The following is a 22,027-nucleotide window of genomic DNA, read 5'->3' on the forward strand; positions in this document are numbered from 1 at the left end:
CCTTAAAGTGAATTGTGCCTCATTTTTGTCTCCTTGAATTAAATATTTGCTTTCTTGCTGTCTTAGTTATTCCTAACCAGTCTTTCCTTTTTCAATTGCAGTTCCTCTGTCTCAGGGACTTGGCATTTTACTTTATGATAACTATTCTTACGTATTTTCCTATCAGTTTTTTTTACTGTTTCTCTTCTGCTCCTTGTTTTGCTCATTGTTCAGTTAGCCTGTGCACTGCATTTCTCCCATTCCACAGTGGTTGTTTTTCATTGCACATTCACAAGTCAGTAGAGCGGAAACAGGCATGTACAGCTGAAATGGCTCCCTTATTAGTGTCTAGTTAATTACTCCTCCTTTTCTGTGTTTTATAGTTTCGAAAATGTACCCATGAAAACGTAAGACATTTTTGCTGATATTTATTAAAATTATTTTATTAATGTGGGAGGGTTTCTATTTTTTAATGTAACTTGTTACTTCGAAAGAGGTAACATGTTCTGTTTCTCCAGACTTGATAGATTATATTAGAGTCTCAACTCAACAAGAATAGAAAGATAATTTATTGATTTTTGGAGAATATAAAAATACTATAAAATGTAAAATTATAATTATGCCATATCTCTTGAATGTTACAAAGAAAAAGTTATATTCTATTGTACAGACACAGTTTAACTTTGCATATAGTACCATCATCCATGTACATGTCTTAGAAACCATATTGTACATAGTGCATCTTATAGTTAACATGGTCTTTCTTGGTGTATTTATTTTATTACAGTACGGAAAATGGTAATAATGGTTATCATAAAGAGCATTTATATGGTATACACAATCCTGTTTTTACAAGGTAAACCAAGTCTGAAACTGCATGCCTTCATGTGTCCTTACTTCAGCTTCTCTTTTAATCATATTTCCAATTTTCTTCATGCTTTAAAGTGAATCTCTTAATTCTCTGGGATTTTTTTTTTTTTGCATGATTATTCACTATAGCAAATGCTGTGTGATTTCTCAAATATTCTTTACATAACAGAAGATATAGAAGTAATTTCCTGCAACTTTAATTAATTGGTAAATTTGGTCTTAAAATCCATGTAATCAGGTATTTAGACAGCACAGTGGGTGGTCTTAAATTGACAAACCTATTAAAATGCTCTTATAGCAGATGAAAGTGATAGGATGGAAATGCATTTGTACTCCTAAGTAGGTTTTTTTAAGTGGTGAGAAGAGATCTCCTGTGTAAATGGCAAGTGTTCCAGGTATGCAGAAAGCATGACCATAGAAAAGGGGTGTTTGTGCATGGGTAGGACTAGGATGTAGCATCACAAAGCAAGAAGCTCAAGTTAAGTTTAAAAAAAGGAGGACATTGGAGTTATTTTCTGCCTCTACAGCTTCTGTGCTGTAAAACATTGGCTAGTTGTAAGACTCAGTTTCCAGGGGGACGATATTCAGTATCCCACAACTTCATTAATTGGTTTTGCAAAATTTGCAGGTTGCTTAAGAAAGGGTTAAATTTATGGTAGAAATCTGTAGCTCACTGTGCCTTACTCTGCAACTTCATGACTTAATGTGTAGGTTGAGTATTTATAGAGAAGATACCACTATGCTCTAAATAACAGGTGAATAGAGAGAGCTCAAAGTTTGGCTCTTGCCAGAGTTCATGGTTACATCTGATGATGAGGATGGTTATTATTATTATTTAGAACTGTATTTTACAATAATTAATTAATGAACAAATCTTCATTCCATATCTCCTTCTGAAGGAAGTCTTTATATAACAGTATTTTTAGTGATATTTATGATCACGATTGTTGTGGTCTGTTCTGCAGTTCAAGGGTGCTTACTCCCCAGATTAACTGACAAGGAGTTTAAGTCAAAAAAACTCTCCCCTGGCATATCTAAGAACTCTCAGTTTTAAGGGCCTTCAGTATTTTACATAAGAGAAAACTAATTATTTCCCAGACCTTAGAATTCCTTTCCTAGTCTTTGAATCTTTAATATGATTGCTAATATTCTCGAGGTTCATAGCATGTTTTCTTATGATACTTCAGTCACTGATAAATAGTTCAATTCAGCATTGCTGAACAACCTAAAAATTTCTAGCATAAAATAATCTTTTATACAAGATCCACTGGTCCAGTCCTGACTTATTTTGATAAAATGATAAAATTTAAAGATTCAGTTTGATGCAGTGATGTCTTCTGATGTGCTAATGGAGGTAATTTGAAAAACTGCTAATTATTGCATACATGCTTTGAATTTCTCAGTATGGAATTCCCATATGAATAAAATCTTGATTTTAATTTTCATTTCAGCATACTCTTTGCTTTTATGCTATCCTTGATTTTTCTCATTTCCTACAAATTACTTTAGGAGATACTTTGAGAGATACAACTCTGAATAGGTCTCTGTACACCTATACTTTTGCAGGTTTAAAGAATGCCATAGGGTTGGGGTTTTTTTTATCTTCAAAAGCAGCTGGATAATTTTGCTGAAAAGAGATGCAAATATTTTTGTAACACTAAGATATGTAAGTACAAGTAAGAGCTGCATGTCTCACACAGGTATTTTTATACACATGTCAAAGACACAAATAACCTCAAATGCAGCCACCATTTTTGTGAGAGCAAAACATGAGGCTGGATTAAATTCGCAAGAGAGGTGTTGAATAGGCAATCCAAGTATTTATTTCTATCGTGAAACAAAGATAACCTGAAAGGTTGGTGGAGAAAACTATGAATATTTTTCCTCTTGTTTGAAAAATGCTTGATTAAATGAGTAAAACATCGAGAATATCTTAGACCAACTGAGCTTGTCTCACCCAAGTTAGATGCAGTATTTCTGTGTAGACACAGTTCCATTTGTGAGCAAAAGAAAATGCTGTGGTTTTTTTTTTTTCCTCATGTAGCTCTGTGGAACAGTGGTAACACATACTGGAAATGTTAAGGGGTAAGTAATGAGCTTAAATCAATTCTACATCTATTACTACTTTACTGTTTTAGGAGGGCTGCAACATGAGTGGGCTGTAAAACAAACAAAGTTATTCATTTATATTGATGTTCATATTAAAATCTATCCTTTCGTTCTCTTTTAATTACATTAAAATTCAGTCTTTATAAATTTTTTCCTGAGTTGTTTTTTGTTATTATTTCCAGGCTATATAAATGAGGCTCAAGACTCTTCTGTGGGAGTACATCATTATTCTTCCAAGCATATTGGCTTTTCCATTCATCTGACAGATCCTGAGCCACTTGTTTTATGTCAGCTGTACTGTAAATCCCAAATGTACTATTGAATGTTCTGCCATAAACTACTGTACAGAATATTTTGTGATCAGGGCACTGCCTCTCAAATACCACTGTTCAAGGCTTGAATTAAAATGTTCTTTTGGTTTTTTACTTTTTTACACTGGGCTTTCTACCTTACATCACAGTATATAAATTAATTAGATTAACAGCCTTTGCCTAGTAATTCTCTTAAAATTGTTCAAGTTCTTATCTTAAATTGTTGATTTGTGTTAAATACAGTACATACACGTTTACATAAAAATACATTTTGTATACAGAAACTTTTGTATATATACATTTTTCTTAAAACTTGTAAGTGTTTAGTTAAGATTTTAATATTGTATAATATTCTTCACAAATGAATTTACCAGCATGATCAGTGTTGCTATTTGGTGCTCTTGAATGACTACATTGGACTAAATTTGGATTGTAATGGGGTCCATAGTGTCTCTGTGTGTCTGAGAAACTCAGTTGCAGTTTTTTTGTCTCCCTCTTTTTTCTTTTCTTAATTATTTAATATTTAGTGGGTTTTGCTGTATAGAACTGAAAGGGACTTTTTTGAGAAGTTTGTTTTTAAACTTTGGGTGGGAGGGTCAGGAGTATGCGGGATGTATAATATAGTGAAAAAGCTAAGCTTTCTAGAGCTCAGTAGTACTCAAAAAAAGCATGAGGGATGTCCTATGTTGGCAATTTTTAGAATGCTTTACATTCTCTATCTTCCTTTTCTTCTTTCAGACCCACTTCTGTAATGTCCTTAATAGTATCACTGTGGCTCTTTTGGAGGCAGTGATAGTATTTTTGCTAAATAATATTCAACTGTGATTTACAATATTGAAATTCAAATCTGTTTAGCAATTGAAGTTAACATTTGTACTGTTAGAGTTATTTCCTTGAATTTAGGTATATGGTTGAACTGATGAATTAGTTAACAGCAGATGTTACCAACAAGGCCAAAACTATGTTACCATATTTTACTATGTAAAACCTTCTGACAAGTGAAGTAGTCAATATATTGATCTAAAATAGTATCTCTTGATCTATCAGTATTGTTAACTTTGTTTCAAAACTTTGTTTCCTGTACATCATTATTATAATTTTAAGGAAATTATGAAAAGTGATAGCAGTCTTTAATCCAGAATAACCTTAAATTTTTCATTTTTATGTCATAAATGGAAACATTTCCAATTGACAGGATGTAGCATATGTGTATATGTAATGTTCAGAACTTCAGATTTTTAAAAGTTTCTATTTTTAATTTGAGAAAATGTTCCCAGCTCATTTAAATAAAAAAGATCTTGCTTAACTACCTTATGTTTGGTTCTCCCTTGTTTTGTTGCACAAATGTCTCTCAGAACTGAGTTGCACGGGTTTAAAATACGATGAGAGTTAATTTCTTTACCCTGATTAAAAATTTTTTGCTATATTTGACTTTTACTTTTGCAGCAGAAAGGACTGAAAGAACTTTGACTCTAGGTGAGGGAGCTTCCAACTTCCACCAAGAGCATGAATTATACAAAGATGGTAGGATTCAAGCTAATGAGCTATGCAAGCTATCCATATAACCTGTTCCTGTATAGCACTGACAGCAGAATTAAACATTTGCTGGTTCTTCAGCTCCTCTAGTTCACTGTTGGCTTCTTCAGCTCCTCTGGTTCACTGTTGGCATCCTGGCTTACCTTGTAAAAGGACAATTGTTTTCTCCTGATATGAGAGAGCACACACAAACTGTTAATCTGAAACACAGGCAGACAGGACTGAAATATCAGATTAGAATGAGACAAACGCTTGATGGGAACATAGTAGCTGTAACACATAAATATATTTGAGTCCAAGCTTTGATATATTCTCCTTATCCTTGTAGTTTATTTGTTTTCATTATTAGACTTGAAAGACTTCAAGAACAAGAGATCTGAAACTGGTATAAATTAACTTTTGAATTGTTTTGGACTCTTCAGAAAATCTAAAAATTCTCAGTGCTGTTGTGCATAACAAAGTGTAAACAATAAATTTGTCAAATATTTAGAGGTATTTGAGTGCTCACAGTAGGGATTTGAAATCCTTGAAATTGAGTTGTGAGGTGGATAACAAGATTTTTTTGTCTGGCTGGCTGAAGGGTGAGAAGACTCCCCAGAAAACAATGGAAGAGTGAATGGTAAGTCTTAAGCAGGTTTATGCCATTGTTGTCCTTAGACTTGCTGGAGTCACACCACTGTGCCTTGAAAGAGAGAGGAGGAACTAATGGAAAGAAGCTGGAGTTGAAGTCTCTGCTAAAAATGTTATTTAAATAGCCATGGAGAGGGAACAAAAAGAAAACAAGGTTGTTCTCTCTATCAAATGGTATTTAGTCATGGGAACTTGATGGAATATTGACTAGAAGAACAAGGTTAGGATACCCAGAATGCCTGTTCAGGTGGCTGCATATTTAAGCAAGCAGCTTTGAGATTTTCTGGGCTGCCACAACAGCAAGCTACTCTTATCCCTCTTCTATTAATGAAACTTTTGTTGATGATGTTGTTCTGCTTTGCCATCTGTGTTAAAATGAATGGTTTTGCCGTGGTATTTTGTTTAGCAGTACCTAGTGAGTGGCTACAAAATGCTGTCCTCTTCCATTATACATGGCCAGTCTCAAACCCTGAGCTTCTGGCACCCCACAGTTACTGAAGCATGCCTAAACAATCCAATAGCCCTTCCCAGGAGCTGGTCAGGTCAGGCTGGCTGTAGCATGTATGTCTTTGGAAGAAGTGCCTAGGAGGGGCTTACTAGCTAGAAAAGGACTGTGATTGCCACAGCAGGGAAGGGATTTTTCTCATGACCTTCTGAATGCTAGGGGGTTAAAAATATTTTTCCTTAGCTCTGTTTTTAGTTACTGCAGTAGAAACTGCTAGGACAGGGTTCTGCACTACAGTGTTTCTGTTTTCTTGCCATTGTTTTATAGCATTTTTTACAGCTCATTTGTTAGAAACAGGAAAATATCTATTAAAAAAGTGATGAAGCACAAATATCTGTCTGAAATGCTCTGTAGTCTGTTCCCTGCTGCTGAGAACTGTGATAAGTTAGTTCTGCTGCCCTGCTCTGTTGGCTGAAAGTGAATTGATGTGAAAATGATGAAATTTCTTAATGTGTGGTCATATTTTAGACCTGTAATAACTTATTTTGCTCAAGCTTTATTTCTTTTCTTGCATATGCATTGCTTTCATGGCTTGAAGAATGTGCAGTTGATCCTTCCGTGCATCCCCACTGCATGTCATGTGTGGACAAAAAGAAGAGCTGAGGTTGCATCCTTACTGTGAAAATCCCCAGAAAGCCCATTCCACAAATCAGCTTTCTTACCAGGACACTTACACTACCAGGACACTTGCAATCATTCAGATGCAGAGATTGCTTTGGCTCTTCTATCTTTTCCTTTGATATGTTCTTACAAGCTTTAACATGAAGATAGCTATAAAGCAACTGGAGAATGGAAAATATCTGTTAAAAATCAAATATGACATGTTCATCCTGGATAGGAATGTGCTTTTCAGTTATACAACTATGGTTCTGTATTTAACTGCATTTACAAGACTTGTCTTGTTACCTTCTTGGGAGTTCACACTCCCAGGGTTATTTGACACTCCCTCAGGCTATAAATTATGGGCACTTGCCTACTGAAGTGTGATTTATTATTTTTATAAAAATGCCCAACCCTTACATCCCGTGTTCTGCTGGAAAGAGGCTTCTTTGTACACCAAGACTTTAAATTGTGAGCAGCCATTTACTTACTGCTTTCACTTCTTTGGATTGTGTTGTTCGAGGATCACGGTTCACTCCTCACACCATGAAGAGTTTTGCTCTCCTTTTCCTAGTTGTGATCTGTGGCATTGGAGGATTGGGACAGAAGCTGAAGCCAAAGAAAAGAAGCAATGGTGAAGAAATCAAGTTTCGGACTCAAACCAAAGATGTCTGTAGAATCACCATGAGTGGTGATGATGAGGAGATGAAACTTAGAATTGAATGTAAAAGCCAAGGCATGTCCTACTGGTGTGAATTCACTGGCAAGCCATCAGTCTGTCGTGCTTTTAGAAATAATCCCAAGATTTACTGGAATCAGATCGCTGCGGAACTCAGGAAGATCCCGCACGCTTGCGAATCCATGGAAGTGTTGAAGATCACCATGTGCCAAAAGGCTCCCCCAGAAGCTCTCATGAGGCAAATAGCTGCTGGTGTGGAGCCAGAAGATCTAGCAGACCAGGAAGAATCAGTCCAGAAAGCTTCCATTCCTATGAGAGAAGTGGGGCAAAACTCTGACCCAACCCAACATGGTCAGGGGTCTGAAAATGAAACAGAAGCAATGAAACTGGCACGGGAGCATTGCTGGGAATCTCTGCATGGTGTCTGCTCCTACATCATTGGCATCCTTAGGGGTTAAAGATCTGATTCAGGTAAAACTAATCTGGAAGCACAGTAGAATATACCTAAGAGTAATTCTATTGTACTTTTATTTTGATTTTGGGGGTCTCAGGGTTATGGACAGGGAGGTGCTAAGATTGTTTGTTAAAATCTGACATTTTAAGGCTTGTTTTGTGGCTTTTGAGGAGCTTAAATTTCCAGAGATCCATATTGGTTCAGGACTCTCGTACAGCCTCCTGTGAGGTCTTCAGTATGTACTCGGATGTTTGCCCTATCACTTGTTAATCCTATGGTATTTCAGTTCTGACTGAATTGGGCTAATTTTTGCTTTCTGTCACTCATTCCCTCTTGTGCTGACTTCTGGATTTATGCCAGGGAAATAAGATAAATAACAAATGTATCAGATCCAGCCAAATTCATCAGTTAGAACAAATTGCGTCCAGAGACAGAGGGAATAAAGCTCATTAATCAAAACTGCTGGTTAATAATAAAGTATTTTAATCTAAAAAATCAGTTCATAAATCCCTTGCAGAAATTAGTAAACACAAGTGGACTGTCTTGGTTTGCGAGTCTCTTACTGTAGAGGCAATGGGGTGTCACATACAGGCACTTGTTTGGTAAGTCTCAGGGTTTTAGCCAGTATTAAAAAAGGCAAAGCCCCTTATTGCAAAAATGATTGGTTTTATACCCACTTCTGTTCCAGCTCGGAGAGAAAGCCAGGACCTGGTGAGTGGACCTGGCAGACTTGAAAGGAATGGGAATAAATGCAGTGTGAGCTGGCAAGCATTTAGGTTGCTAATGAAAATTTATCTCTAATACAGCAAAGCGACTAATCATTTTTTCTTTTTTTTTTTGTTTGTATTACAGAGCAATGATATTACAGCTGAAGAAGTGTCCTTGATGCATTGTAATAATTTAGAATTTTGGTTAAAAATCAATAATTTCTATAAATTTTTTAGCTGTTGCCTTTTTAAAGAAAAAAATGAAACTTTTAATAAAATTCACAAAACTAGAGTGACTGTGCTTAAAGTGTTAGAATGAACTAACTGCCCCTAAGCTTGTTACACACCAAGGTGTATTGCATTTATGTAACCAAGGATCTGCTTGGCCTTGCATAGGTTTTTGTGTGTACTGACTTGCTTCAGTTTGTTAGAGATGAAAGCTGTTGATGATGATACAGTCACTGCAAACAATAAAGATAAGATTTTTGTAAAGGTACTTGGTGTGCTTTCTTGAAATTTTAACTGGCGCTGTATGTATGAAGTCACAGTATTTGACACTTGTTTCCTAAGAGATCGTTGGTAGAATGTGTAAGAGAAGTTACAGGTCTGAGTCATTGTTTTCCCACTGTGAACAAGTTTGCATGAATATTAATATTTCAATGTTATGAGGTTTATGTTACAATAATGAGTTTCAGCCAGCTGGAAAAAAAATTGTAGAAATAAGACAGTAATGTAATAATACAGTTCTGAACACAGCAGATGAAAACTGTTCACCAGTGATGCATCTACAGAGTTCAGTGTTACCAGGACCTGTTAGTGGTACTATTAATGTTTGGTTTCAGTAGATATTCTGAAAAGTAATTTACTTGGGCATTTGCCTAAATCTCAGAACACAAAACAAGACCTAATGACTTGTTATCATATTACAACACAAAGATGTTCCGATTATTATTTAACAATGATCCCTTTTGTTCCCAGGCGAGTTTCACAGCAGGAATGTAACTGGAAATACTTCATACTGTAGAATTTAGTAGTGCTCTGTGTTTGTCTTGCAAAGTTTCTGCAAGGTATTGTTCACTGAAGTACTTCTCCAGCTCTACTCACAGATTTATAATTCTCACTACAAAATTCCAGATCATAATTGTCCAATCATCAAACTTTATGCCTTGTACCAAAAAACTTGAAATAATTTTCTTTCTCCTAACCTCTAGATATATATGGAAAAGAATAGCAAGTCATGAACACAGGATCAGAGCAGAAGGTTGTATGTACAAGGCAGAAATGCAATTTGAATGCGGATAAAATGCGTAAGCTGTATTTTTTTCTGCCATGAATCTATTGTGGTTAATTTTCACTTGTGATCTCAATTACCTTTGCCAGGGTCTTGTGCTGTGAGTGAAAAATGTAGTAGTACACCTACTCACCTAATTTTGTCATAGAAATTAATATGATTGTCTGATTTGCAAACATGCACAACATCAAAGTGATATTAGGGAACTGTTTGCAATGTTAAGGGGAGGTTGAGTGTTTTCCTGAGGTGTGCTTTTAAATATTTCAAAACTCCTGTTTGCATATGATGCAAAATCCTCTCTGCAGAGTGAGTATTTTGCAGTAGTATCCACAACAGTAATATCCTCAAAAATGAGACAGTGACTTGCATTGGGAGAAGCCGGGGACAATCGATCGCCCACTATAGTGTTAGCAGGAGAAAAGAGATTTCATCAGTTCACCAAAAGAACTTTGTTTCCTTTATGCTGTTTTCTCCTTGTGTGCACTGTGAGCTCAGGAGGCAGCAGTGTTGTCTGTCACTTTCTAGAACTCTTCATACAGTCTAAAATTTGTGGTCATCACTAATTCTGCTCAGCAGAGGACAAGAGTCACATGCCAGTGTGCTATTTCCCAAGGAGCTTGTGTCTCATTTCAATACAGCAGGGCTCTGCTGCAAAGGGCTCCCTATACTGTGATGCCTGGAATGGCCACCTGAAGTTTCACTGTGGAAAGCAGAAATCAAAGCCTTGCATTAAAGGCTTTAACAAAATGCTTTTTGTAACATACTCAGGACCATAGTTAAGCACCACATTTTAGAAAGAGGTGAAGGTGATGCACGCCATGGATTGCATTTCATTAGGCAACACTATGCACCCTCAGCAAGTCAGTATAAAGATCTTGCTTTCAAAATGTTTAAAAATTGGATGTTAACTGAAATAACCCACTTCAGTGTAACAGCACTGTGACTGCATTGGCTACATTACCATTTAATTGTGTTTAGCACCAGAAACCTACAGCCATGGCATCTCAGTTTTCTTCTGAGAATGAAAGTGCTATTCATTAATGTAAGGATGAATTGAGAAGTGTTTGTGGTGAGTTTAGTGCAAGCTTTGGGTACCTCATAAATGAATGAAACCTGCTGTTTCATTCCTTTTAGGTGAACTAGTTAGTCCTGTGTATGTAAGTACTTCAGAAAATCCATCCAAGTGATTTGGAATTTGTCTTTGCTGTTCCTCTGTCAGGAAAATAGGCAAAAAAGTTTGTCTGGGTTCCTGCAGACAGGAAGACCATTGATACCCAGGCTGCTACTTCTGCTGGTAATTCAGTGCAGTGTGAGGTGTCCACCTGCCTCAGAATCCACATGTTTATCTTTCCATGGAAGCAGCACAAGTACTTGCTACTTTGATAATGGAAGCCTCCAAAAACACCAAAAGGAAGCATTTGGAGAACCTGTGTATGCAAGGATGTGTATTTGATGCACATAGTTAAGATCCAAAATGGACTGGAGCAATTCTAATGGAGAGCTACCAAGAATGGTCAGGACTGAGCACCCTCCTGTGAGAAAAGGCCAAGGGGATGGGTTTTGTTCTGCCTGAAGACTTGGGTAGGGAACCTAGTATCTGACCCTCAATCCACATGAGAAAACTATACAAAATACAGAGCCAGGCTCTTCACTGATGTGTGTGATAGGAGAATAGATCCTGGTCAAAAATTGATAGAGGTGAGGTTCTGACTAAGTGAAAGGGAAAACATTAAGGAGGATAAACACAGGAATGGATTTCTCAGAGCAGCTCTGGAATCTCCATCTGTGGAGATTTTCAAGATTAACTGGATAAAGTTTAAAGCAACATATTCTGAATTGACAACAGCTATGCAGTAGTGCACTCTGGTGTTTTCTGAGAGAATTGTTTAGGTGTGTTCTCTGGTCATTCTTGCATTGTACGCTACATTATGTTTTGCATTCTTGATTTTTCAGTAGATGTCATAGTTAATATGGCACGGATTTTAGGGACAGATCTCTCTCACAAAATGACAGAGGAAAAACCAAAATTTCCCCAGAGTTTCCCATTGCTGTTCCTACTTTGTGGAAGTTTTATGGTTGTCACTTTATTTTTTTCTCTTTCTCTTGCTGTTGTTTTTCCCAGTCTCTGCTTTCTTCTTGGAAGAGGAGTCAGGCATAGCCCAGGAGATTTTTTTGAGTTCTCTGCTTTTCCCCTTACAAATGAGAATTGTTCTAAATGGACTTCACAGATCATTTTACAGTGACAAAAAGTATGTGGTAGATACATAGAAGTGGCATATACAAGAAAAGGAGTAAGAACTCAAAGTGGAGGAGATGCAGTCAGTAGATGACAAGACATTGCTGTTATCTCATGGACATGTTCACTTTCCCATCTTGAATACAAATTAAACTGCTTGAATGATAGGCAGGAGGCCAGGTCTGGATTTCCAGAGTAGCTGTGCCACTGTACATACAGAGCAAGAATGAAACTAAGCAGATGTCTGATCTGGAGCAGAAGTTCATGCTCCCCTCCCCTGCCCTCCTCAGCAGGTCATAAAACTGTTTTTGTAACCCACTGCTTGCCACAGGCATCCCTGCCATGGTGGCTCCTGCTGCCTTGGGGCTCACAATGATTGTAGTCAGGAAGGGAACAGAGGTGTCCTTTTAGATTCTGCTGGCTGCAGATGTAAAAAACCCTGCATTGCTCTGTCACTACTGCTGTGTAAAAATTAATGTGCTGGTGGTGACACTGGTTGCCCCTTTATTTATCTTACTGGTGTAACATGAGGGCACTCCAACAAATGCAGCTATAATAAAGTGAAGAATGTGTCTAGGGGCTAGGCTAGAAGCTTCACAATGAAGGAAATGGTGAGCAAAATTCAGGCTCAGAATTTCCTCTCCATTTCCTCTGCCAAACAGCCCAGCAGGAGGGCAGGAGTGCTGCCCCCATCCTCCCCTCTCACCCCACTCCAAGGCACCTGCAGACAGCATGGGGGCTCTCACCCAGGTACTGAGATGACCTCGTCTCTCATACTCCATAAATTTACCACGGGAATCCACAAATGTGTGTTTGCAGCTGGGGAAGGTCATCAGATGCCCTCGGAATAATTTGGTGAGTGTGGGAAGGTGACAGCAGTAAGGACCATAGAGTTTCCACATCTGTGTGCAGAAATCATCAACTGAGCCTGTCGTAGCTGTTTTGTGCCGCAGATGGCACAGATGAAGCTGAAGCCCAAGTGTCTGAGCTGTTTTTCCATGGGGGGGTCACACAGCCTGCAGGAGAGCTGCTCTGGAGCCAGCTGAGCTGCCTTGCCCAGGAGCGAGTGGCTGTGCCAGCCCTGGGGGCTGTGCCAGCCCTGGGGCTGCCGCTGCTGTGCTCTGCCCCTGCTGCTGTGCTGGGCTTGGGCTGTGGCTCTGGGGTGCTGGGTGGGCTCAGGATGGGGTTTGCTGCCCGGTGTTGTGCTCTGGCTGCTCTGCAGGGTCTGCCTGGGGACAGCTGTGCTCAGGGGAGGGGTGGCTGGCAGGACCCTGCAGGAGGTGGAGCCACAGCAGGAGACACCAAAGTCTTTCAAGTCACATTGGTAAACTTGGGCCATGGGCTGTGGCTCTGCCCCAAAGGTGGGTGCCAGAGCAGGTGGAGATGTGGTTTTTCAGAACAAGATGTCTGTCTTTCCCCAAGACTTTCCCCAAATACTGCTGTCCCCCATGACCCTTCCCATGCCGCTTCCTCTCATCAGAGAGATGCTCCAAGAATTGTTAAAGCCCCTTGCACAAATGCACATGCTGTCTGCCACGAAGGGAAGCTATTCCAGGATGGCAGGAGGTGTTTTTCACAATATACCAGACCAGGAGAGGTAAGAGCCACTAAATGACAGAACATCACCTGCAGTCACAATTCTGCCTTCTTGGGCCTGAAATCTTTTGCACAGTTGGAATCACTTCAGTATCCTTTGGCTTTGCTTCACACTGATCACAGGGCATCTGGACATCTCAGCTCAGAGTAAATCATCAGCTGAAAGAAATCAGAAACACCATTTCTATTTGCCTTAGGGAACTCTAAAAGTTTTTATAGAACTCTACATATTTCACCTCAGCAGCAGCAGAGCAGTAGTGTTCTTTGATGGGAACATACTTCATTTGAAGCACAATAGAAACAATCATAATAATTTGAAGGAAAAAGCAATATTAGCAATATTTATTCTTCCTCACTACTATTTTTTTAATTGTGCCATAAGACTTTTAGTCTTAACCACCAGAAAAAAATATTCTTCTGGGTATATCAAAGCCCTTTTTAAGCATCTACATTTTAGTTTAACTCAAATAGCAAAGAATAGTATATGACTTCTTTGCAGTTACAGTGTAATTTACATGAGCAAAGAAAAGTCAGCTGTCTTGGACTAGAAAGCAGTGTGGAAAACTGACCAACTTTAGCATCTGTGAGAAGAAAGGCACATTGGAAATATCTGAGACACCGGAAGAAATTCAACTGAAAAGGACATCATCAGGTTTTTCATGTCTGTGTTTCTTCTGCCATATATAAAATTAATTTTAAAAATAATTCTTGCTATATAAAGACACATATAATATTTAAATTTCTAGTGTGCTTTCTACAACAGCTTTGTGTGAGTGTATCACATGTCAGCCCATAGACCCAGAAAGGAAAACTGAATGCAACAGAATACTGTTCTCAGCTAGAAATTTCTCAGTGGTAGATATTGTTTAAAACTGTAATACATTTTATTTCCACATTCCCTTCTATTTGTGCATCTCAAGATGTTTAAAGAAAAAAAGAAATATAAACACGGCTTCTTGCACCTGTGTGACATAGACAATCATTACCTGTATTTAAAAGATTAGGAAAGACAGATGTGTAAGGGAGCCTCTGACAGCAGGTGTGTCGACAGAAAGCAGGATGTAAAAGAGTTCTAGGGGTGTGTTTAAGCAGAAGCAAAGATTTAACACACAGTTCTGTCATTTTGCTAGATGAGAAGACACATGGGAACAAAGCCTGTCCCTTGAACGTGCAGTGAGGGCTCCCAGGCAGAGCCAGCCTGTCCCACTGTCTGTCACCAGGGGCTGGCGCACATGGATACAACACTGCCCTGCAAACCACCCCTTGCTCAGCTCTTGCTGCTTGTGGTTCTATCTGCCTGCATATCTTCTCTTCCAAACATAAATCTGTCATGCTGCAAAGTGCAGATTAATATATATAGTGTGCCACTAATACATATGTTGAGCCCAGTGAATACAGCTCTGCCTATGCGTGCCAGCACAGGGTTTAATATAAATCTCCCATCTGAATGCAGCAGTGTTTCTCTGGTTTAGTTATGTTTATACTTAATTAAAACCATTACTCTTCACTTCTTTCCGTTCATCACCTTCAATACAACGATTTGGAGAAGGGAGGAAAAGCTGATAAGGAGAGGAATAAAAATAATATTTAAAAACCTAGTCTTGTGTTTTTATATTTTATAAAAGCTTTGTGCAAATACTAAGCAGCTAGTCTGGAGCATCTGGACCAACAGAGAACATATTGCTAGGTTAACAGGAAAGGGCTTTTGATGATGCCAAGGTTTCACTGATTATTCCAAAACTAAAATTTACAAGTGTCTATATGGCAAGAAGACAGCAATGAATAAAGTGGCTTTTGCCCTTTGTAATAATTCCATTTTATGTAATGCTTAAATAAATTATGGTTTAAATTATTTTGTGAGATCATTTCATTAATTTTGCTGACCTTCAAAAATCTTTTTGTCCTTTCTGAAGCTGTCCAAATGTTGCAATTTTTATTCTTGGTCCTGTCTGGTGCATCCCATCTCACCCCTACCACAGCAGTGGGTCAGCCAGTGAGCCCCTTTCTGGTGTAGACCACAGTCATACAGAACACTTCAGTCAGCAGCTTGTCCTGGTTCAGAGTAGTTTTAGACTTCTAGTGGTGCTGAAATCAGGCAGGTCTAAGGGTACTTTGCTGAACTCAACTATACTGTAAAATACTGTTGTCAAAAGGAATTGGGTAGCTTTATTTATTTTCACATCTGAGGTCAAACCCTGACCTAGCACCACTGTGTTCACCACTGAACACACCCCAGGTGCCACATTCACATGGCTTCTCAACCCTTCCAGGGATGGTGATTCCACCACTTCCCAAGCTGTACCAATATCTTACCAACCTTTCAGTAAAGAAATTTTTTCTGATATCCAATCTAAACCTCTGGCAGAACTTGTGGCTATGGCCTCCTGTTCTGTCACTTGTTTCGTGGTGGCAGAGGCCACCCCCCACCTGGCCACCCCCTCCTCTCAGGCAGTTCTAAAGAGTGATAAGGTCTCCCCTGAGCCTCCTTTCCTCCAGACTGAACACCCCCACCTTCCTCAGCTGCTCCTCATGGAACTTCTGCTCCAGACCCTTCCCCAGCTCCTCTGCTCATCTCTGGAGTTGCTCCAGCACCTCGATGTCTTTTTTGCAGTGGGGGGCCCAAAACTGAATGCAGGATTTGAGGTGCAGCCTCAGCAATGCCCAGTACAGGGGGAAAATCCCTGCCCTGGTCCTGCTGGCCACACTATTTTGGATACAATCTAGGATGCCATTGGCCTTCTTGGCCACCTGGGCACAGCTGGCTCATGTTCAGCTGCTGTCAAACAGCACCCCCAGGTCCTTTCCCCCTGGGCAGCTTTCCAACCACTCTGCCCCCAGGTTGTGGCACTGCCTCATAAAATTGGGCTTGGCCCCGTGCTCCAGCCTGTCCAGATCCCTCTGCAGAACCTGAAGTCTTTCGGACTGTGTCATCAATAATACACATATAATACTCACTATCTAGCAATTAAAGATTGTGTTAAATAGTTTAAGACTCAGTTTCTGAAGGCTGTGGACAGGCAAAGTGGGAAGTGGTTATGGGAAGGCTGTTCTTTAACAGATACAGCTTTCTGCCCTGCTCCCAACCAGCACGTTGTTAACAAGGACTTAGGTCCTCTGTACCCACGCACAGGAGGAAAATCTCTGAATTCCCTGATGGCATGAAGCAGGACATAGATGTGAGATTCCTCTACATGCACAGAAGAAAAACTAGAATTTAAAATTAGTAAAAGGTTACTTGGTTCAATTCATGTGATATCAGAGGGGAAAGCAGTAATTTAAACTAGAATTGGGATTGTAGTGCTGCACCTTCAGTGGTGACACACTGATGCACTGCTTTTCACCAATTTTAAGAAAAGTTATGGCTGAAGAGGACTGAATTATTCTAAAAAATGTCCTAAATATTTAGAATATTGCTAGTTTTCTGCAAAACCATTAAAAATGCCTTAATACCTGATGTTTAGGATTATTAATTTCTTATCTGTTGATGGTCTCCACATGGAGGAGCTGTAGAGTTAGAAATGATCTAAGAAAAATACTTCAGAGATGTCATATCTTCTCTAGGTTAACTGAGCAACCCCCAAATCTATCATAAATGCTGAGGTATGTGCATCCTTCAGATTTTGCTAACCATAACATGTTGGGGAAGATGGATCAGGAAAGTTTTTACTTTTTTGCTTTGGCTTCTATTCATTACATACCAGAACCTGCTGAGATCACTAAAATTAAAATGGTAAGTAAGATTTGTCCATTTCCTTTCTCTGTGCCCTCAGAGGGTTGTGTCAGATGTGGAAATGCTGATGCTGCCAGCCCACACAGCAGCTGTGAAATGCAGATCTCTATGGTCATTCCTCTGACTTGCTGAGCTTCCACAGAAGTTTCCAGAGCCCCTTCCAGGTGTGAGCTCCAGAGCCTTACAGCTTATACTGTTTCAAGGATAACCCAGGGATCATGGAGGATAAACTTCATGGCTAATCCTGCTAGTGGACAGGTCAACTTTGGGGCTGACATGCCTGGCGGAGGCATGGCTTGTGTTAGCCCAAGACCACATTTTCTGGGAAGATGAAATAGCTTCTTCAAAAGAAGAACTAATAATCTAACTCAGTTAAATAGTTGTCATAACTGTGACTGCACCTTCTTGTTGTCTTTGCTGGGATAACTGCTGTGGTTTAGGAGCCAAGGCAATGGCAATGCAGCTTGGACAACAGTATTTTTAGTGACAGAAATGTTCTGGGAGTGAACCCTGTGTTGGTTCCTTTTCTTCTGGAATCCACTGAAATAAAAATTCCTGTTAGTTTTTTCAGGATTTAGGTCTCTGTGATGGGTGACCCCAGGCATCAGTGGAGCCTCCCACAGCCACTCACTCACTCCCACTGGGATGGAGGAGAGAACTGGGAGAGAAATAGAGAGGAAAGAATGGGTAGAGATCAATACATTATAATAAGTGAAGGGAAAAGAGAGAAACATCAGTAAGTGATGCAAAGACATTTACTTTACACCTCTCCCAAGCAGGCTGGTGCCCACTGAGTCCCTGGGCTGGGGCTACTCTAGATGGACACCCCCAGTTTTACTGCTTGTGCAATATCCAATGGAATAACCCTGTGGTCAGCTGGGGCAGCTGTCCTGGCCCTGCTCCTTCCCTGTCTCTGGCACACCCCCAGCCTCCTGGCTGGAGAGGGGGCACAGGGAGGACCAGAGGAGGCCTTTGTGCTGTTCAGTGACAGCTAAAACATAGGCATGGTATTAGCACTGTTCTAGGCACAAATTTAAACACAGCACCATATGGGCTGCTACAATAAGCTACATCTGTCCCAGCCAGACCCAGCACAGTCTCCTACATCATGAAGTCTCTGGTTTTCCATTCCTCTTTCCTATTTTCCTCTTCCTGGAACAATTTTTTGGTTCCTATTTCCATTTTCCCACTGAACTTAAAAAGTGTGCATGAAATTAGTGTTTATTCCACAGCAAGTGCTAGAAACATCCTGCTGTGCTTGGCACCAGTGCTAAACTTCACAAGATTATAAGGCAGTGATGAACTCATGAGAGTTTATGCAGCAAAGTTTCTTAGTCAAGGTAGAACCATCCATTCTTCTCTCTCCACACAGAATATGCACCAGTCTTTTCAACAAATATACAAATAAAACCACTAATATTAATGACCACAAGAGAAAGAAAGAAATTATTCAGTGTTATGTTATGTCATGTTATGTCATGTTATGTTATGTTATGTTATGTTATGTTATGTTATGTTATGTTATGTTATATGCTGTATATATATGCACAAGTGTACTTATTGGTACAGCTTGATTTATTTACAGGCTACTTAAGCTTTATGGAAAGGATAATGAGAGCAGATGAAGACCAGAGTTATCATTGATAAAATTACCAGACTTTTGAAAGTCCATGTATTCTGACCAAGACTGCATTAAAGAAAAACTAGAAAGGAAATCCAAGTGTCTTTGATTTCTGAGAGTAAAATGTTCAGATCATATGTGGTTTACAGAAGCCCAGACACAGCCTCAAAGTAATTGTCAGCATCTGGGGAAGAACCTCTGTCTAATATACCACATCTTGGCCTGTACATACTCTGTCTCCAATTTCATTTGTGTTTATCTGTGTCATGCTGCAACACCTTCACAGTGTGGAAGAATTTCACCACTGATCTAGTCATAATTTGAAATGTTCCATACTATAACCCTTGGTTCCCTTCACCTAGGCAGGATCAATTAGCATTTCTGCTGTGTCTACACAAAGTCATTCGGTACTGACCAGTGCATACATCAGAAAAAAACCCAAACAAATACCGAAGTAATTCATAATTCCCACTAAGAAAAATAAATTTTACCTATATGAAAAGGTGCATTATAACTAGAAGAGTTCTCATTTCTTACCTTCATCCTCCTGAAATAACTCTACAAGCATTGCCTTAATGCAAAAATGTTTTTTCAGCTCTTCAGCTGGAAGCATATGGGAACTTTTTTGCTGCAGCGCTTTAAAGAGAGCTCAGGCACTCATGACAGCTGGAAGAGGTTTGAGCATCAGGCTCAGTGCTTATGGCAAGCAGGACATTCCCTTGTGTTTTGGTGCTACTGTCTGATGATTTCATGTAATGTGTCCATTTCTGCCTTCTCATAGTTATGCATGACTTGCAATCACCCTGACTCATTAATTTACAATGGCATCTTTTTTTGTTATTTTACTCACTTTATCTCTGTATAAGACACCCATGCTTTATCTGATTGTATTTCTGAAGCTTTTCTGGTCAGACAGAGAGGCTCTTGCATTGCTCTAAGCTATGAAAGTCTTAGCAGACTAAGACAGCAATTAGTCAATAGTTTTTTTCCCCTGGCTGCCAAATCAACTTGAGCATGTCCTGAATATCCTAAATCTATGCTAATAAATCTAGCAGTCAGCCTGCTCAAATAAAATCACAGGACTTTGAAATTACTGTTCTTGGGGAATCTTTAGCTGTGCTTAAGGTAGAAAAGTGATTAACTTGTATTAGAGCCAAAAGTAAATGAAAATACACAAATTCAGGTTTTGAGGACAAGTTCTTGCTGACATTATAAAGATGACTATGAAACACATTTCAGTCTAGTATCCCTCTCTTCATTTATTTTCATTCTGAGATTTTTTTTTCTTTTTATATAAAATATATCCTTTGTATTTTGTGAAAGATAAATACTACAGAAGAAGAGAAAACAGCTGAGGGGTTTTTATCTATCAAATACCATCTCTTATTTGGTGATCCTGTAGCATTACCAGAAGCAATCAAAATCTTAGGGTGTGCTGAGATGTGGATATGTTTACTGCCAGCTCTTGTGTCTTGTATACTAACAATCATTTTTATCATGGCATCAGCATTTAACATCCTGTATAGAAGATTGTAACCATGTTTATTTAATAGCAAATATTTATACTTTGAATTGTTTCTAAGTCAAGGCAAACTTTCTTTAAGGTTGATCTGACATACTTTCTCAACAAAATGAAGGGAGAGGAGACATCTCAAATGTCCCTTGTTCAAATTCAGAAGGCCTCTTCCTGCCAAAGCAAAACACTTTGTAAACTCCATTTAGCATCAAAATTTTAGGTCTTCTGTATAATATGTGGGGTTTTTTTCTCTGTATTATCTCATTAAACAAGAGGAATTTTCTCATTATTTCAAAAACATTCCTAATGGCCATGCTCCATCACGGGCTCAGATCTGCTTGAGTTAGTCCAAACCTCTTGTATTTTTCTTAAAATTTCCGTCCTTGCCTACAGTGATCAAACAATGTTCTGCAGGTCTGAAAGAAAACTCTGCCTTTTCCAGCTGCCCATGACAGTGTTCAGTGAGCAGCTCAGTAAGAGATTAACAACTGCCACACAGGAGCCAGGATGGCTGAACCTCTGCTGAATAGAGCCTTGGCAGTAATGACGTCAGAATTTTTTAATCAGAATGTTCCCAACACAATGCATCACCTAAATAAAGAAACACTACAAGTAAAAACTACTGACTTCATAGATGAAGCAGGTAAACAGCAATACTAGACTTACAAATGTTGGATAAAATCATCAAGCTGTTAGTTCCACTCAGAGATAACCACTGTATGAAGCAACCACGTTCACGCAATTTGCTAATGTTTCAGGAATTTACAGTAATTTCACAACCATAAGGCGCACCGGACTATAAGGCGCACCCCCCGGGAGTCGGCAAAATTCACAACTTTGTAGATCAGATAAGGTGCATCGGACTATAAGGCGCACTTTTTTTTTGCAGTGAGGCTCCGCCCCCAGCTCCCCCCGCACGGTTGCTGGCCGAGGCCCCGCCTCAACCCGGCAGCCATTGGCCCCTGGGACTGCCTATACCCGGCAGGGGCGGTGCCGCAAGCCACCGGGCCCACCTCCACCTGGCTGTCGTGGCACTTCCAGTTCCCCCCACAGCTCACAGCTCACACTTCTGGTTTGGCAAATGTCGCAACTTTGTCCATCAGATAAGGCACACCGGACTATAAGGCGCATTTCCGGGTTCGAGGGAAAATTTTAGTCAAAAGGGTGCACCTTATAGTCGTGCAATTACTGTAGCTCCTAAATGCAGATGTGAACCTCTGCATGAACTGGAGTTTGCTATAAAATAACCTTACTATTTAATCTTGCAAAGTGCTCTTTTTTTGTTACTTTAAAATAGAAAACAGTCATTTGATTTTGGTTGTACTGTAATTAACTAACAGTTAATGGTTTTTTGAATTAAAAAATGTTTGTTTCTTTTGATTTGGGTTTGATTATATAATTGGACAGTCTTAAAAACTTGATGAAGAGAGAATCTGATGCACTTTTTTTCATATTTATTTAACCAATGTCTTTTGTAAGTGCTCAACTCACTCAATCAAGAATAAAATCAAGTTAGGAGTTCTTTGCCTGGAGCTTGTTTGCCTAGGGATGGGGATGCCACGCCAGAGAGCAGCCCACAGTCACTGTAAAAAGGTTGTTGGGCTGGGAGGCAGAGGTGTGACTGCCACATCTGTTAATTCTCACACACTTAATCATT

General features: G+C 39.3%; 2 protein-coding genes across 16 annotated transcripts in view; both read left to right on the forward strand.

The window, feature by feature from the left end:
- PROM1 (prominin 1) overlaps window positions 1-4,583 on the forward strand; it is a 62,345-nt gene extending 57,762 nt beyond the window's left edge. For 11 of the 15 annotated variants that reach the window (XM_033060144.2, XM_033060138.2, XM_033060148.2 and 8 more), the window contains 3 exons: window positions 767-835; window positions 2,894-2,934; window positions 3,141-4,583. In XM_033060144.2, the coding sequence (XP_032916035.1) occupies window positions 767-835; window positions 2,894-2,912 (88 nt within the window). In that variant the 3' untranslated portion in view covers window positions 2,913-2,934; window positions 3,141-4,583. Of the gene's footprint in view, window positions 1-101; window positions 836-2,893; window positions 2,935-3,140 lie in introns of those variants that run through there. The other 4 variants (XM_033060151.2, XM_033060152.2, XM_033060153.2 and 1 more) reach the window with 2 other exon arrangements.
- A 649-nt stretch (window positions 4,584-5,232) lies between these two features.
- FGFBP2 (fibroblast growth factor binding protein 2) lies at window positions 5,233-8,504 on the forward strand. Its single transcript, XM_033060569.1, has one exon. The coding sequence runs from the start codon at window positions 7,087-7,089 to the stop codon at window positions 7,675-7,677; it is 591 nt and encodes a 196-aa protein (XP_032916460.1). The 5' UTR covers window positions 5,233-7,086; the 3' UTR covers window positions 7,678-8,504.
- The last annotated feature ends 13,523 nt before the right edge of the window (window positions 8,505-22,027 follow it).

This window comes from Catharus ustulatus, chromosome 5 (assembly GCF_009819885.2).
Source record: "Catharus ustulatus isolate bCatUst1 chromosome 5, bCatUst1.pri.v2, whole genome shotgun sequence".
Classification (NCBI taxonomy): Eukaryota; Metazoa; Chordata; class Aves; order Passeriformes; family Turdidae; genus Catharus; species Catharus ustulatus.